The sequence below is a fragment of the Lates calcarifer genome, unplaced genomic scaffold, assembly GCF_001640805.2.
Source record: "Lates calcarifer isolate ASB-BC8 unplaced genomic scaffold, TLL_Latcal_v3 _unitig_1557_quiver_2046, whole genome shotgun sequence".
Classification (NCBI taxonomy): domain Eukaryota; kingdom Metazoa; phylum Chordata; class Actinopteri; family Centropomidae; genus Lates; species Lates calcarifer.
The window spans coordinates 1-17,834 of record NW_026115609.1 but is presented as its reverse complement, the minus strand read 5'-3'; the positions used below and the strand labels follow the sequence as shown (position 1 = coordinate 17,834).

General features: G+C 39.9%; 1 protein-coding gene across 1 annotated transcript; it reads left to right on the top strand.

Moving 5' to 3' along the window:
* Positions 1 to 9: 9 nt before the first annotated feature.
* LOC108889443 (calpain-7-like) lies at positions 10 to 8,521 on the top strand (the record flags this gene model as incomplete). Its single annotated transcript, XM_018685881.1, is given in 11 exon segments — positions 10 to 154; positions 854 to 864; positions 866 to 954; positions 1,138 to 1,273; positions 1,397 to 1,472; positions 1,845 to 1,990; positions 2,859 to 2,921; positions 3,012 to 3,142; positions 4,153 to 4,208; positions 4,211 to 4,244; positions 5,168 to 8,521. Coding segments are annotated over 11 exon segments (1,032 nt in total), but the record flags the coding sequence as incomplete, so codon positions are not given.
* Between the last annotated feature and the right edge of the window lie 9,313 nt (positions 8,522 to 17,834).

Below are 17,834 nucleotides of genomic sequence, written 5' to 3'. Positions count from 1 at the left end.
TTCTTGCAGGGAATGCGTTTCCTGCAGCTGAAGAATCCATGGAGTCATCTGCGGTGGAAGGGCCGCTACAGTGAGCGAGATGAGAAGAACTGGACTCCTGAACTCCTCAAATACCTCAACTTTGACCCTAAGACAGCACAGAAGTTTGATAATGGTATTCCAACTCTTTTTTCTACATGCAGCACCTACGATTTGGACATAAATGAATGCTGTGTGAGTTTGCATCTCTGACTGACTGACTCATTTTATATTCAGGGAAGTACTCAAATAATAACAATGAGAGGAAACATAGACTGCTATGCAGCAAGGACCTTATTCCACAAGCTAACAATTCAGCAGCAGCTTCATCCAAACTACTTAAACGGCATGTGTGGGTATCGTTTGGCAGAAATAATATACATAAGTATGTTTTTCCTAGTGTATAAACACCTGTAATTAATAATCGTTATGCTTTTGTTCGCTTAGAGTGAGCCATTTATCCACATAGGGAGCAGGTCCTTTTCCACGGAGCCTGCCATGTTGCTACAGTAGCCCAGAATGGACAAAACGACACTGGCTTTATGTCAGGCCTTTCTTGTGTTTACGCTGATACCACAGTTTGTTACAGCTTTTTACATGTCACCTATTACGTGCAGTTTTACAGACTAGCAGAGTAGTTGTTGTGGTAGTTGATGTCATTTTGACGGCCATCGTAGACGCTTCCACACACTTGGAAAGGAAGGGTGAGGGGACGGGTATTTCAGCTGGTTGCAGTCTGTGTTCCCACCACTAGATGCCACTAAATCCTGCACACTGACACACGGGACAGATGAAAACAGCATTATATATCTTGCTGTGCTGTGTTGCTCTCCAGGTGTTTTCTGGGATCTCATGGGAGGACCTGTGTCAGTACTACGATGTCATCTACCTGAGCTGGAACCCTGCCCTGTTCAAGGAGTCCTCCTGTATTCACAGGTGTGTGTGGTGACGGGGTAGGGTTAGTCATTCAGCTGTGATAGTTAATGTTCAGGTAAAGGGCTAAATCAATACTAACCAGAGGAGCTGGCAAAAAAACTAAATCCTCCATGTTAGTGATCCAGTACAGCCTGACATACAGACCCAGCCTGAAGTGTGTGTGTGTTTGTGTGCCGTGTGCAGTAGCTGGGATGGGAAGCAGGGCCCAGTGAAAGACGTCTACAGCCTGGCTAACAATCCACAGTACAAGCTGGAGGTCCAGTGTCCAGCAGGAGGAGCTGCTGTGTGGGTGCTGCTCACCAGACACATCACTGACAAGGTAGAGATGCAGAGCTGGGAGACACTGACAAAGCTGTATTATGATAGGTTCTTACTTTGGTCAAACCTCAACACCAAGCTTTTATCTAATGGCTGTTATCTGTCTGTCTGTTTGTTCGTTCAGGATGATTTTGCACAAAACAGGGAGTTTATCACGCTGGTCGTTTACAAGACAGATGGGAAGAAGGTTTACTACCCAGGTAAGGATTGATAGATTTCTCTCTGCAGCACTGAGCTGTGAGATATGCACTGTAGGTGGATGGCAGCAGCACTCCGTCACGCCTTCATTTCTGCCCCACAGTCACACACAACAAGGTCAGATGTCAGGAAGAAAGATTATCCCATCACAGCCCCTCAACTTCTCCTCATACATTACTCTGTAACACACAGGCAGCAGACTTTTTCACAAGTTTGAAAATACATCAGTGGTCCCTCACCTTCTGCTGCAGAGCCAAGATGGCGACCATTGAGACACAGTGTTACTTTCACTAAAAACAGACACAGGCACTTTAAAAAATGCTGTACAGTGTCCCCTTCAGCTGTCACTCATTCATTCATCCATTCATCCACAGCGGATCCCCCTCCTTACATCGACGGCATCCGCATCAACAGCCCACACTACCTGACCAAGGTTAGACTGACCAGCGCGGGGACACACACGTTCACACTGGTGGTTTCCCAGTACGAGAAACAAAACACCATCAACTACACACTGCGGGTGAGAAAAAACATCAGCAACAGGATTTTAAAACTTGGCTCAGGGCCTCAAACATTTCAGCATCTCTTTGTCTGAATTCACTCTGGTCATTTCTTTCATGCTCTGAACTGGGTCTGTTGGTGGTGAAAGAAGAAGGAAGACCAGCTACTTTCAAAGCAGATGATGTGTTCTTTTCCAGGCAGCCATTAGTTTTTGTGTCAGTGTAATGCAGGGGAATGATGTTAGGAACAGTGACTGCTCTTCTCCTCTCCTCATCTTCCCATATTGCTCTGTTACACCCACTTATGCTTGAAGACCAACTGAGGGAGTTTGGTGTGTGTGTATATACACGTGTGACCCAAATATTTTTTTCAGTAATTTATAATTGATGGACTCCTCTTGTGAACTGCAGAGAGGACTGTGGAGACGAGTTTATACTGAAATCACTCATAAAAAAAGAAAGATATGCGCTCTCACGTGTCTGTACGAGCTCCTCTCAGCTTAGATCAGCGTTTCTCTTTGAAAACCGTCCTGAGAATAACTGATTGAACTCTCTCTTGTTCACCAAGTTTTCACCAGAGATCAAAGCAAGAAGCAGGAAACATGATTCTTTCCTGATGTTTCTTTTACCAGAACAGTGCTGCTATGAAAGATCTATTTTGTGTGCAGATATTCATGAATAAATCAACAGATTTATGTCAGATATCCATCCATTTAGAAACATGTTACACTTTGTGTTACACAGTTGGTGATTAAAAAAAAGTAATATCAGTCTTTATGTTGTTTGCTCCTTTAATACAACATTGGCTGTTCATCTTTATGAATATTCATGCTTTGTTAGATCAGCTCATGTTCAGTGGAACATAACAGGTTTTGTTTCTTTACCTAGGTGTACTCTGGATGCAAATTCACCTTCTCCAAGATCCCAAATCCCTTCACTCACACCAAAAGGGTATGTTAACACACCAAGTAAATAGACGTCCATCATGTGTGTATGTGGTGCACTTTAATGTGTGATGATTGTGTCTTCTCATGTCTTCAGATCAACGGCCAGTGGAAGGGGCTCAGCGCTGGAGGTTGTGGGAACTATAAGGACTCGTATAAACACAACCCCATCTACCAGATTAACCTGGAGCGGTCTGGACCCCTGCTCATCGAGCTCCGGGGATCCAGGTAAGGCAAACACCGAGTTTAGAGTTTATTTGTGTAGTAGAGGGTGACATAAAAGCAATGACATGTACAAATAACTGTCAGTGTGCCTTCAAGTTATATGAAAGGTGGTGGTCTACAAAAACCTCCTGTACAGCCCGTGTCATGCTGTGTTTACATCAGCTCTGTTTATAGTGGTGTACTTTACATATCTGTCTCAGTTCACTTCAGCTTCACCCTCTCAGTGGGGGTTTCTGAGGGGTGTTTCAGAAATGATTTCATGACACAAAAGTTGGTCATAATTAGAAATGGAGAAAAGTGGCACCTCAGAAATATTGGCTCAAACCCACAGCTGTCATTTCTGAATCACAGTGACAGTACTTTGTTATTATTTGTTATTCAGATGGAAAGAAAAGCAGTGCTGAGCAGTCTTTGGGAAAGTGCTTCTCCTGGTTTCATTTCACTTCATTTTAAAGGGATCTGTCTGACTTATTAAGGACTCATTAACAGGATGACTCAGAGACTTTTCCACTGTGGCATTAACGTCTAATAATCTTCTGGCTCTTTGTCTGTCTCTCGCCTTCACACACACACACACACACACACACAGGATGACTCAGTGTTAAAGTCTGCCTCTTTATTCCAGCGACATGACAAATATTCTGTTGCACTTTTCACATCAATAATTCATGTACATAACTCAAGTCATGAGGTTAAATTAATGACTTGTCTGTATTTTCTGCGGTCGCGTACAAATGAGTGTGACTGTACTGTCAACTTCAATTCTTATATCACCAGCATGTCCAGGCTGTGAAGAGGTCAGGAATAATTATGTGCTTATTGTAAACCCTGACTTTGCTCCACAGACGGGACAAACGGACAGATCGTTAACTCGCTCTAAAATGTTTGTGTGTTGCTGTTTTTGTAGCATCGATCTCCTCAAACAGATCTCCACATTTCTGAGGTTGATTTAAGTATCTGAGAGGTAAAGTAGTAGTACAGACATCTGGTTTTCTGTTTGCCTGTGTGTGCAGGCAGTACAGTGTCGGGTTTGAGATGGTGACGGTGTCGACGGTGGGGGATCCGAGTCCGGCGGCCTCCCGAAGAGGAGCAGTGGAGATTACAGGTACAGTCGACCTCAGTGCAGAAAGCTCTCATGTTTAAATGAATGTTTAGTGTCTTCAGACCCACAGCAGGGTCTGCTGGACTCCATCCATTAGCACAGGAACACGGGTTGATGGCTGGAGGTTCACAGTCTGGTCATGTTCCATCTTTACACACCAATCCTCACTGTACAGACACAGACATGTACAACAAATGAAGGAAATTACACTTAAGAATTTGATTGGAAACAAGTAATGACATTTGAATGCTTGTAGAGGAACCTAAAGAAGGCGTTCAGAATTTCAAATATCCCAGTAATTTACCTTACATTATTATGAAACCACGCTGAGAGAGACAGAGACATTTATTGTCACACTGTCATGAAGTCATCTCCCAGATATTTACAGCAGGTTTTTATCAGTCAGTAGTTTTCTGATGATAATAAAACATGCCAGATACAGTTGCATGGTAAGTTGATCTGTCATTTATCATTAACAATAGCTTTAGCTTAATGACAGAGACGTTTCCACATTGTGTTTTAGAGTTGATTTACCTCTAGTGAAAATATTCACATATATATATATATACATTATATATAAATGTCATTGAACACAAACATTTTATTTGCATATTTTTAACCTCACATACAGTATGTCAGTGTGCTGTCACAGACATCAGCAACAGCTACTAACCCAGACACAAAACAATAAGTGTTACTGTGACCATTTACACAAATCAGCATGACAAGGATGTGTCATAGGTCGGCCATGTTTCTGAGATAACGTGTGTGAATATACACACTGCTGTCCATCACTCTTCACTCTATAATTGTACCATAAGAGTGAAGTGTTCTGCAAATTAGTCTGATAGTGTTGCTGTTTTTTAATCTCCATTGAAGCTTCCCATCTGAAGTGTCTCTCTTTCTCCCTCTCTCTCTTTTTCCAGATGTGGCTTCTGCTACATGGAGGCGGACCACGTCCCAGCAGGCATCTACAACGTCATCCCCACCACCTTCCTGCCCAAACAGGAAGGACCCTTCTTCTTGGACTTTGGAAGTACCTCGCCCCTCAAGGTCTCCCAGCTCCAATGAAGATGGAGCTGGAGAGGGGACGAGGCGTGGACCGGGAGGATGGTACTTCAGGACATCAAGGGATTTTTCTGATATTTCTGTTTGAATGTGATGAGGCGTCGAGGCCTCCACTAAGTCCAAAGAGCCCAGAATGTGACTGACAGCCTCAACTAAACACCATCTCAAACAGCCTTTCCCTGTTCCCTCTCGCTGGATCCTTTGCTGAAATAAATGGACAGATCTTTGGCTTCAACTTCAACACTGACGCGACGATAATACACAGTTATGGGGAAGGAATAAATTATTAATGAGAAGTCATCAACAGGAACCTCAGTATGGAACAGAACAGAATCAAGGCGTTTCAAAACCGTAATAATAAAAATGAGTCAGCAAAGTGGTACCTCTTTTTACCATAATAAGATAAGACAGCATTTCTTCTGTATGTACCTCCACCAGATGGATTCATGAGCATCCCTGCTCTGATGGACCTCATGAGAAGACACAAATCATACGACCACGTCCAGGAATGACTGGATGTTGGAGAAGTAACAGGGTTGAAATGATTTTTTTTTTAATTTTGCTGCAGTGAGCACCTCATCGATACAGAAGTGAATTCTCAGCACTCGCTTCTGGTTGGAATTTGACAAATGTCATGAGATTGGGATTTTTCTGTAATGGTTTGGACCCCTTAATTTCAGTGGCACACGATCTTTATGCCTCAGCAATAGTGAGCTTCCAACTTTCCCACAGTTTATGTTTGTCCCTTTCCTCTCTGACGTGAACCTGTCACCTTTAGTTCTCCATATACTTTTGACCAATTTGTGGATCCTAGTTGAGACTTTGGATGTAGTTTAATAATGTTTCTAGGAGATCTGTTAGAAAATGAGACCAGTGATAGCCCAGCCCGGCAGGTGTAGGCAGCGTTTGTGGCCCTGCCATGAAACGACAAGTTTCTCCACAGAAAGCAGAAATCCCCTCTGTGTGGTATATCTCAGACCAGGCTGTTTGGAGCTGTAACTAAACTGTGTCCAGGACCACAGCGTTTGTCAGATGTTGGAGGTGCTCATTACTGCAAACTGCTCGAATAAAAAGCAGTTGCTTGATACGGGCAGCCACAATACAAAACAAACATGAAGGCCCCTGCTGTTCTCTCAAAATATTATGTTGCCAAAACCTGACCAGACTTCTTGTCAGTTAGTTTGTCTCCCAGGAGTTTAACAGTCTGGAGCCTCTGCCAAAATAGCAAAAGCAGTTTCCAAGTGTGACAGGTTGAAGGGACGGTCGGTTTCCTCAGATGACCATGGAGGGTTGTTTTTATTCTCAGGAGCAGTGCAGCACAGCAGCACCACAGGGAATCCAGTATGGCAGCAGTTGAATGATGTCTCCTCATGCTGTCTGTGGACGTGACGGCTGAGTGAGGACGTATCAGCCTGACTTCACTGACAGGCCTCACGTCAGCTCTTAGCACTGCTTGAGACAGGTATCACACACTGTACGTGTTATACTTGTGTGTGAGTGTGTGTGCATGTGTGAATGTTTGATTTCTATTGTCAACATTTTAAAGGTAAAAATGTATTGCCAAGTACTCATCCTCTGTTTACTCTTATGTTACTGAGCTGCACTTTTTAATCATTTCTTTTTATGTTTATTGTCAAACACAATATATGGAAATGAATATGTCACTTTGATTCTTCAACGCCAGCAGTTTAAGCAGTTATCAGAAAGCGGCTCATTTAAAATTCACCTTGTCTCGTCAGTTTTCATTGTGAGTGTGTTCTGGGTGACGTCGCCCATCAGCAGCCTGTCGTATACAAATGCATCGTATTCCTTGGCAGCAGCGTTTGGTGGATTTGGAACCAGGCTGTATGTTGTGGTGTGAGTCCATCCATCAGCAGGAAGGTTGTGTTGCATCATGTCGATGCAGTCCTCTCAGTCCACTCCTGTATCTGTACGTTAGTGTCTGATGCACATTCTAGCTCAGTCAAATCACCAGATGTCTTTCAGTCGTCCAAAAAACCACAATCAGTGTTGCTTATTAATGCGTCTCAACACTTAACTGCCAGTTTATTAGGTACACCGAGTTAAAACTGGTCAAATCTGACAAACATGAAGGTTCTGATGTTCAGTTTTCACTGAAACTGTTTTATAAAAGTGTTGATTCAGCTGTATGATGATGTGGAGGTTGCACAGAGAGACAACTGAATCAACACCTTTCTAAAACAGTTTTAAAAAATGAACCTCCGTTTTGAGAGTAAAATTTGATTCTTGAACATTGTTAGTCACAATAACCATAACTCAAGCTACACTTACTGCCTGTTTTTGTTAAGCTTCTCACTAGGGCTGTCAGATGCAGTGGAAAACTAGTGAGTGGGCCTTGAGTCACTGACTAGATTTTTTTGGTCACTTACTGTATTAACAGTTCTGTACTTCTTTTATTCAGCGTCCCTCAGTCACAGATGTTTCCTTACAGCGGACTACACAGGGTTACATTAGTGCACAGATTCAGTGTCCTCACATAAACCTTCTCTCTGTTTACTGGGTGTAATGCACAGTTGTTAAGGTGCCGTGAGTAAGTGTAAAGTCACTGTCACACAGCTTCATGTTGCTGCAGTGTGGGTCCACACATTGATTACTTTCATTTAGCCGATAAAAGAAGGATCATTGTTTTTTGAGATTGTTGCTGATATATTTTCACGGGATTTCACTGCAGCCTGTGATGTTGTGTGCACATGATATTTCATAAGACATGTTCAGAATATAACACCAAAACCATACATGGTTTAATTTATTTAACCACGACCTTTAGCTTTGCTAAACCATCATTCTGTTTATTCTGAGATAAACTCTGACCTGGTTCACAGCACTGCTTCTGGAACAATTTTCATTAATGATCTCTGTTAACAGCCATTCATAGTCAAAGCAGTGCTGACTGGAGGCTGACTGTAAATGAACTGATGATGCTGGTGTGCTAAGAGGTTGAAATGTTGGAGTAAAATATAGCTTTAAATCTCCTTTGCCAAGCACTTCTGTCAACGATCCACCTGTTCATGAATGGTAACTGTTATGGATACCCTATCTTTGTCACTATATCAGTCATGTTGTTTTAACTGGCAGCAGGACAATCTTGCCGTGACCTGTTGTATGAATGATGATATAATGTTTGCAGAACTTGCACTAAATGTTGGGTAGACAGACGTATTCAAGCTTTGAATACAGAAAATGATATCTCACTCTGTCTGTGCTCTTTCTTTATTTCGTTGGGAGTGGAGGGGGCTTTTATTTTGATAGTGCTAGCAACATCCATCAGATGTTATACCTTGTGCTTCTGAAGCCACTGTTTGAAGTTATTGACATACTTGTTTTTGTCGGGGGACATCTGTGAAATGTGATTTGATCAAGGATGCTAAACATGCTAACTCTTCACGCCTGGGGTTGTTACATCTTGTGACTTAAAATCATAACTCTTGATAAATAGCAGGACAGTCATATGGCAGCGTCACCTATACAGTGTTGTATATTCAAGCACAAGATAAGTGATCACAAGAAGTCATGGCCTTAACATCAGTAACAACAAATGAAAGAAAGTTAAGCGTCAGGAGTAATGAGCAGTGACCTGGGATAACCAGGAGGGATGAAAACAGTACACGCAGACATTTTTCAGCAAAAAGATTAAAGTATGAAAATGTGAAGATTTGCTGCCAGAGAAATATCATGTCATAAATTACCACACCAGGCTTTCTTTAAACAGTGAAGAAGCAAAAGGAGAAAACCTAAGTATACAGAAATTACAGTTTCTGTTGGTGTATGGTAAATGCAACAAAAGAGAACTGAATTAATTAAAAAAAATCTCATTACATAAAATATGTAAAACTGAAGCAGTTCTCAAATAGATGCTCCAAAATGTGTTACCTCAAACTGGAAAAAGCAGCTCTGATATTTGCACGCTGCCAGAGTAAAGTTACCAACAACCTGGTTTATGTGATGTCTTCAAGCACAAAGGTCAAGGTTCAGAGGTCACAGCAGCCAGTTGAAAAGCCCTTTCCTAAAATAGAAGCTAAAACCGTCCTCCTCAAGTTATGCACTCCGGCTTTCATCTTTAAAATAGTCGCTCCAGCTCAAGAATAGAATAGAAACAATAGGATGGACTGATGGCTGGGCGTCTGTCTGACAGAGGTGACACACTGATGAAAGTTAATCTGCTGTTTGTATCCCTCCATGTCCACAGCACTGACGACAAGAGGCTAAAAGGTCGTAAAAGCATGTAAAGAGAAAGACGGTCATGGGAAAAACACTGAAAGGAACGGTTGTATAAGTGATTGAGTTGTTGAAGCACGTGTCAACATGCAGCTGCTAATCTGCTGTCACAAGGAACATGTGGCCAAGATGACAACTTTGAAATTAACCACATGAAGTTTCATTTTCAAGTGTTGCTTCTGTGGAAAACACACATGTAGTCACATGCTTCATATAGAGCAAATTAAATTATTTTCATTTGGAAATAAACAGCAAATTAACTCAAAGTTGAACGCACTGAGCTGCTGCCTTTTGAATTAATGAGAACTTGTTTGTCATAGCAGAGTACTCACAGCTATGTGATCCTGATTCTAATGTGAGGAAGTTATTTCATCTTAAAGATGCTTAGATTTCACATTCACTTCTCTGTGTAGGTGTTAGAATACCTGCAAGGCCTCAGCAGCTGTTATATTTAGAAATGTCTTAGAGCTGTAACAGACTGAGGCTTTTCTTAATGATCAAACAGCCGAGTTAGAAGTGGACTGGATACAAAGATTAGACAGGGTTGATGATGTTTAGACAGAAGGAGGGAATGCCAGCTCTTGTGGTTTTGGTAGTCTTCCAAAGCCACAAAATATTATGACTGTTAGAGGCCAAATTACAAAAAGCATATTTCCTAACTTAGCCCCAGTGTTATCTGTTCAAACAGAGTGATGTTTGTGGCTCTAAGGTAGAGGGAGATGAGTTTAACAGCTCTTGTACTGTGTAGAAAAAATATTTTGGTTGTTTCATCTGGTTGGAAGCAGTGAAAGTCTAATCCGTGGTTATGAACTGGAGAAATCTCTTGGGATCTGCCTCAAAAATGGCAAAATTGTCCCTTGACAATACAACTGCATGTCCATGTAATGAGAGCATTACAAGGTCTGTCTGTTTCACTGCTGTCGTCTTTATTGGGAAAATGTGACGGCCATTTAGATCACTTACAGCTTCTCTTAAGATGTGCCAGACACTGGTTGATGTTAATGCAATTCTGCCTGGTTGTTTCTTGAAGTCAGGTTGCCTAATAACACTTTCAGTTAGCTAAATGACTGCACAGAGCATCATGCTTTTCATTTTACAGAAACTGTGAGTGTTTCTTGGAGAGAGTGTCCTGGTCTTCTGTCACGGTAAAGGTCTCTAAACTTATCAAATCCAAATAATGACCCCAGCCTCTGAGGATAAAGCTAACACAAGAACATGTGCAATGATGTCCCACTCAAGTTGAGGTAATGAACCAGGACCACAATGAAGTGAACGACTGTTTATTTTACTGTTAATCTGAAAAACAGGCTCATAAGCTGCTGAGAGGAGTGAACACCTACTGCTCACACACAGCTCTGACAGAGACTGGCCAGTTTATATCCTCGATTCAGCAGCAACAACAACAACAGTGGGCTTTAAATAAAATACAAGAGAATAAAGGGGGTAATTTAGCAGAGTGAAAGGATAAATCTGGCATTTTGTCCATATTTTTTTACATAAACAAATTCCATGAAAAGAGCAAAACCAACAATGAATACAATATTAGTATAATCTAAATATTGTAAGCTTATTCTTCTGTGCCACAGAGCTCTGCTGTTGTTTAAAGACTAATAAAAATATGTGTGTGGGCCACAATCCCACAATCCTAATCGTTTGAAAAACATTTGACAAAAAGTACAGCGTCCAGCTGTTTTAGACGGTTACTGATTGAATATTTATCAACACTGTTTTTAAAGAATTATGTCTTCAGCAGGACATTGTTGGTTTTGGTCTTTTCATAGTTTGTTGACAAGAAAAAAGATATACGCTTCAGATTTTGTGCACTGATGATGATCTGGTGCACGGCTGTACGCCGATCTTAGCATAAGACTTATTTCCGTGTTTTGTATTTTAAGACCAATCAGAGGCGGCTGCTAGGCGGGCCAGAGTTGGCCGGCCAATCAGCGTTTTTATGCCAACGTTAGCTGACGCATGACGCCGTTGGCTATGACGTGTCTCGCCATTGGTCCTGCCTTTCTGGGAGGAGCGTAGAGAGGCGGAGAAACGAACTCGATAAACAGTTTAAAACCACGTCTGAAACGTTGCTTCTGTTTGCCAGTGCTGTGGGAAGACGTCGTTACCGAAGAGGCCTGGATGCTAAAACGCTAAAACAAACAGTGGAGCTGCTTTTTTGTCGAACATGACTGAGACTAGAGGCTGAACACACCTCCGGCGCGAAGGTAAAGCAAACTATAGTTTTGTCTCTGCTAGCGTTAGCATTGGCGTTATCGGAGAGCGTTAGCGTTAGCATTAACATTAACATTAACATTAACATTAACATTAGCATTAGCTTGTAATGATTTCGTTTAATTCAAATTTCAGTCGTTTATATCGCGTGTGTGCGAGTGTGTTTGTGTTTATATGACTGAGGCGTCCCTGATATGAGTTGTGGACGGATGGATGGTATCACAACAGGCTCTTAGTAACCTATGTGAATCCCTGTTTGTATTTGTTTACCGCCGACATTTTGCGTCTCTTTGTCATTTTGTGTTTCACCCTAGCAATTTAAAGTCATTTATGTTGGTTGTTTATCATGTCGTTGTCGTTGTTTGTGGCTGTTTGCGGTCATTTTGTATTATTTTGCGTCTCCACCTGGTTGTTTTTCACCCGGGTGTTAGCATTAGCATTAACATCGAGCGTTAGCATTAGCCTTCTCTGTAAACGATGTGTTTTGGGGTTTATCGTCGTTTTTTATGCGTGGGGTAAAGCGTGTTTGTGTGTCTGTGTGAGTTGTGGAGGGCTGTACGGTAGTCTGTCTGTTTACAACTCCGCATCTTTTGCAGTTACTTTCCAGACAGTTACTGCTTCTTTGTAATGCTATGCTCCATCTTGGTCAGTTTAAGTCGGTTTATGGTGGATTATCATGTCGACGTGATCATTTGTGTCTATTTGCGATAGTACTGCATCATTTCCGTCTCTAGCTGGGTGTTTCACATCTACTTATGCACAGCTTCTTTGTGGTTGTTTTGCACCGTGTTGTGTCTTTGTAGTTTTGTGTCTATTCCTGGTTATAAAACGTTTCTTTGTGACCATTTTGTGTTTCAGTGTGGCAGATTTTTTCCTCTTTGTCGTGTGTGTCGTTGTAGCTTTGTGGCACTAATCTGTCCATACTGTCCAGATTTAATTGAGGTCAGTTTTGTGTTAAATACAAGATTGAAAACTAGATTTTAACTGTACTCCTCCACAAGTTTTAAGCCTCAGGAGTAGGTCACAATGTATGAGCTGAAATTACTTGAGAAATTATTATAAAACTATTTTAAAAAATGCCTTTCTCTCTGAGCCCAATAAAGTCATATTCTAGTAACATAACAATTCATTCACCTCAAAACTCATAGTGTGATTGTCAAGATGCTAGTGTTTAGTTTTCAGTGTTGTGTTCTTCTATACTGATCAAGTTTCAGAGGTGAACTATTCTTTATTAATGAGGTTATTTGTTGTATTTGTATTTTCCAGGTTCACTGGTTCAGCTGCTGCAGCCTGGACACAAACACCAGCTCTCACCTCACAGACCAAACAGGTATGTGTCCTAAACATTTACCCAGTCTGAAAAACGTGTCGATGAGCTGAATTATTAATGTTAGTAACAGTCTTAATGTTTAAATCCTTGGTAATTAATGAGTTTAGTATTGAATATAATAACTGATTGATCATGTCTATAAATTGTCAGAAAATAGTATTAGTAATAGTCCCTGCTTTCAAAAATGTACTTCAGTGAAAGTTTTGATTTTGCAGTTCACTGTAATATTCCTCCAGTGATTAGTTGACAGACAATTCATACAGAAATGTCAGATTTAAGATAATCGTTTTAGTAAATATTTATTGTTATTGATTCTTAAAGATGTGATGCTTTTTCTTGTCATCTGACAGTAAACAGCCCATTTCCTGAGACACATCTCTAATGTTTAGACAATGTTGTGGTTCAGCTGTAAAGTTGAATATTTAAGAGTTTTGGGGTTAAAACGTTGCTGAGGAATAGGTCATAGATTATTGATCATTTTCCTTTGTATGTTGCTCTTTTTATTTCCTCCAGGTGTCACCACTTCGTCCACGATCGCAGAGAGTCTTCGTACAATGAAGAAGTTCTTTGAGACAGAGGCCTCCAGGTAATTCACAGCTTTACATCAACTGTCCAACACAGAGCACTGACATTAAATTACCTTCAGTAACTGATCTGAAGTCTCAATAGTTTGATTTATCACAAAAAGACTAAACTTATTATTGAAGTTTATTTACATAGTTGATGAAAGTACAGTTCAAAGAAAATGAGGGATTTAAACATATGCTCTCTCTCCCTCCTCCTTGCTCCTTCTCTCTCCACCTCTCTCTCGTCCTCTTACTTTCTCTAATTTTCAGTCTATCTTTCTGTCTCCTTACCCCTCTCTCTTTGCCTCCTTCTCTGTCTCTCTCGCTCTCTTCCTTGCTCTCTCACTCTCATGCTTTCTCTCTATCCCCGTCTCCCCCTCTCACACTTTCTCTCTCTCTCTCTCTATCTGTCTGTCTCTCTCTCTCTCTCACATTAATACAGTAAATCATAAAAATGTGAACAACATATTCAGTTCAGTGTCACACTAGAAACTCTTCTTCTTCTTCATTCTTCATTTTGCTTCTACCAACTAGATTTTGTTCAGATTGTAACTGACCGTGGAGAAACAAACATTTCCATCCACTGTTGAATATCAGTGTGAATAATAGGAGCTGATGGAGCCAGTTCTCCAGTCAGAGCAGCTTCTTTTGTCTTTGTGTAAAAAGCTAATTTAACTAGTTCTGATTAGTCCAGAACCAGTTAGTCCACACTCTGGTTCCTTTGTAGATTTACTGTCTTTTACTTCTCTATCTTATGATAGTTTGAGGTTCAGAAACTCTATGTGCTTTTATTCTGATGTGTTAACAGTCGCATTTTTATATTAATGTTTGTTGTGTTTTTCTCCTCAGGATTCAGACTTTAGCCATTAAATCACAGAGAAAGGAGACAGATGTGAAGACATTTCCAGAAGGTCAGTGTTAGTTTATTCTTTTTAGTTTGACTCTTTAAAACCTCTGGTTTTAAGACCAACAAATTAAAGATGCTTATCTTATCAGTTTTAAGTATTTTTCAACATTGTAGCTGCGGAAAATAAGTCTAAAAATATGTATAACAAAATATATATTTATATCTATCTATACATGTGTGTATATGTAAGTAAATACATTTAAACCCCTGAATAAATAGGCCTAACAAGTAAGTATTAAATAATTAAATAAAAAATACATTTTGAACAGTTTTGATACCGTACTATACTACAAAATTTTTTGAAAGTTTTTCATGCCTAACTATAGTATGACTTTTTTCATGGTTTTTTGCCTTACTATACTAAACTAAACCTTTTTTATGCTTTACTATACTATGGTATTTTTTGAAATTTTTTATACCTTATTATACCATGACTTTTTTGACAGTTTTTGACGCCTTACTATGCTATGACATTTTTTATGCCTTAATAGAATATGACATTTTTTTTTACCTTTTTAATGCCTTGCTATAAGTAAAATGTGAAACCACAATAACCAAATAAAACCTTAAAAAGTATATTTTCTGTTTGTTTAAAAATAGGCCTAAAAATTAAAACATGAGAATCATGACGTTTTTCTAAGATTAAAGCGCAATAAAAATGATTTGTATGACACCAGTTTCAAAATAGAGAAATGCCAACTCAAAAGTTTATTCCTGACAACATTTAACAAACCACAGCAAAGATAATGACAGACATTTGACCACAAGGAAGCACCTGTTAGAGCTGGGTTAGGGTTAATGTAGTTATGAGCACATTTTGAACATGTCTACTAAGAATTTTTGTGATCATTTAACTGTGTATGATACAATTATTAAATAAGTTGTATCATGTATGTATCATGAATGTTCTCACAAGTGTTTAATAAATACATATTAGTCTTTGGAAAATGCGCCTATGACTACATTATATATGGTGGAGAAAAAAGTGTTTTCACTTGAACAACAGAAACAAACAGTTTACAGCAGTTAGATGGTGGAGGTCTTTTAATTAACAGCTTTGTAATACTTTTGTTTTCTTTCACCCACTCCCAGGTCTTCAGCTGCTGTCGTCTTCCCCTCCTGCAGAGACGAGAACACGTCTATTTTTTCCTTTCCTAAACTCTCCTTTTTCTTTTTTGATACCTAATTACAGTGATTTAAACCAAACATTTTACAACTCAATATCACATATTTTAATGTGTTTTTCACAGTAATGATTAGAAACAGTTCTGAAACTCTTTATAAAATAAGAACCTACTGTAATCATCACATAGTTATCTGTCAGATTTCTTAGAGATAAACACGAACCATGTAATAGATACAGGGAAACTATTTAAACTGTTATAATGAACAGTACTTACAGAGGTAAACCTACGATAGAGTTTTTAACCTTTCCTAATATTCCTTTTTGACCATTTTTGCCTTACTATACTATGACATTGTTTGGTGGTTTTTGACATCTCCAGTAAAATGACATGGTTGGACTATGCTTTGATGCAGTTTAAGGCACAGGAACTATCTTACCCTTGTTTTCCACAGACCGCACACATTCAGTCACATCTCTACACAGTGTTTGTCAGTTAGGTAAGATTTTGTTTTTTGTCATTTCATTTTGGTATTTTGTTATTTCAAATTATGCAATATCAGTAGTCCTATCTATTGCTGTGTACATAGTCCCTGTTTGTACTGTTTATATTGTTTTTAAGTTTACATACTGTTATATTTGATCTTACTTTATGCTGCCAACACTGAATTTCTAATTAAGGATTATCTTACTATTTCTCAAATAAATACTCTATTATGAACACTGAATATTTGCCTGTCTGTTTAATATTGTATGAAAGTGAATAATTTTAGCCACAGCCACTTGTAGCCAGAGGTTAGGGTTAGAGTTACGGCTTTTAGCCACTGTTAAAAGCCATAACCCTAACCCTAACCTCCAGGCTACTAATGGCTAAAAAACTGTAACCCTAACCCTCCCAGCTACAAAGTGACGAAAACACTGTAACCCTAACCCTAACCTTTGGCTAAAAGCCATAACCCTAACCCTAACCCAGCTAATACTAACCCTAAGTGGCCTAAAAAAACTGTAGCCCTAACCCTAACCTCCAGCTACGAGTGACGAAAAACACTGTAACCCTAACCCTAACCTCTGGCTAACTGTGGCTAAAAGCCATAACCCTAACCCTAACCCAGCTAATACTAACCCTAAGTGGCTAAAAAAAACTGTAACCCTAACCCTAACCTCCAGCTACAAGTGACGAAAAACACTGTAACCCTAACCCTAACCTCTGGCTAACTGTGGCTAAAAGCCATAACCCTAACCCTAACCCAGCTAATACTAACCCTAAGTGGCTAAAAAAACTGTAACCCTAACCCTAACCTCCAGCTACAAGTGACGAAAAACACTGTAACCCTAACCCTAACCTCTGGCTAACTGTGGCTAAAAGTCATAACCCTAACACTAACCCAGCTAATACTAACCCTAAGTGGCTAAAAAAACTGTAACCCTAACCTCCAGCTACAAGTGACGAAAAACACTGTAACCCTAACCCTAACCTTTGGCTAAAAGCCATAACCCTAACCCTAACCCAGCTAATACTAACCCTAAGTGGCTAAAAAAACTGTAACCCTAACCCTAACCTCCAGCTACAAGTGACGAAAAACACTGTAACCCTAACCCTAACCTCTGGCTAACTGTGGCTAAAAGCCATAACCCTAACCCTAACCCAGCTAATACTAACCCTAAGTGGCTAAAAAAACTGTAACCCTAACCCTAACCTCCAGCTACAAGTGACGAAAAACACTGTAACCCTAACCCTAACCTCCAGCTTTTTTGCTACTTGTAGCTGGAGTCAGGGTTAGGGTTGCATTTTTTAAGCTAACCATCATTTTTTATAATATTCATCCAAAAATGGAGAAACTCAGCTCAAAAGTTAAGACAAAAAACTTTATTGATTCAGTTCCAGACAACAACAACAGAGTTTTGACCACATGGAGACATATTTTATTCTCTCACCTCACATTTAATACAGTGATGAGCACTTATGGAGATATGCTTCAGTCTTATACATCACTAAACATCTTGAACAACATTTAACTACTTTTGTTGTCTCTTTCAGTTGATGTGGTCTTCTCCTCCTGCAGGGACAGAACATGGTCATCTATGAAATTCTTGGACCATTTTTTATGCGTTACTATATTACAACATGTTTTGACCG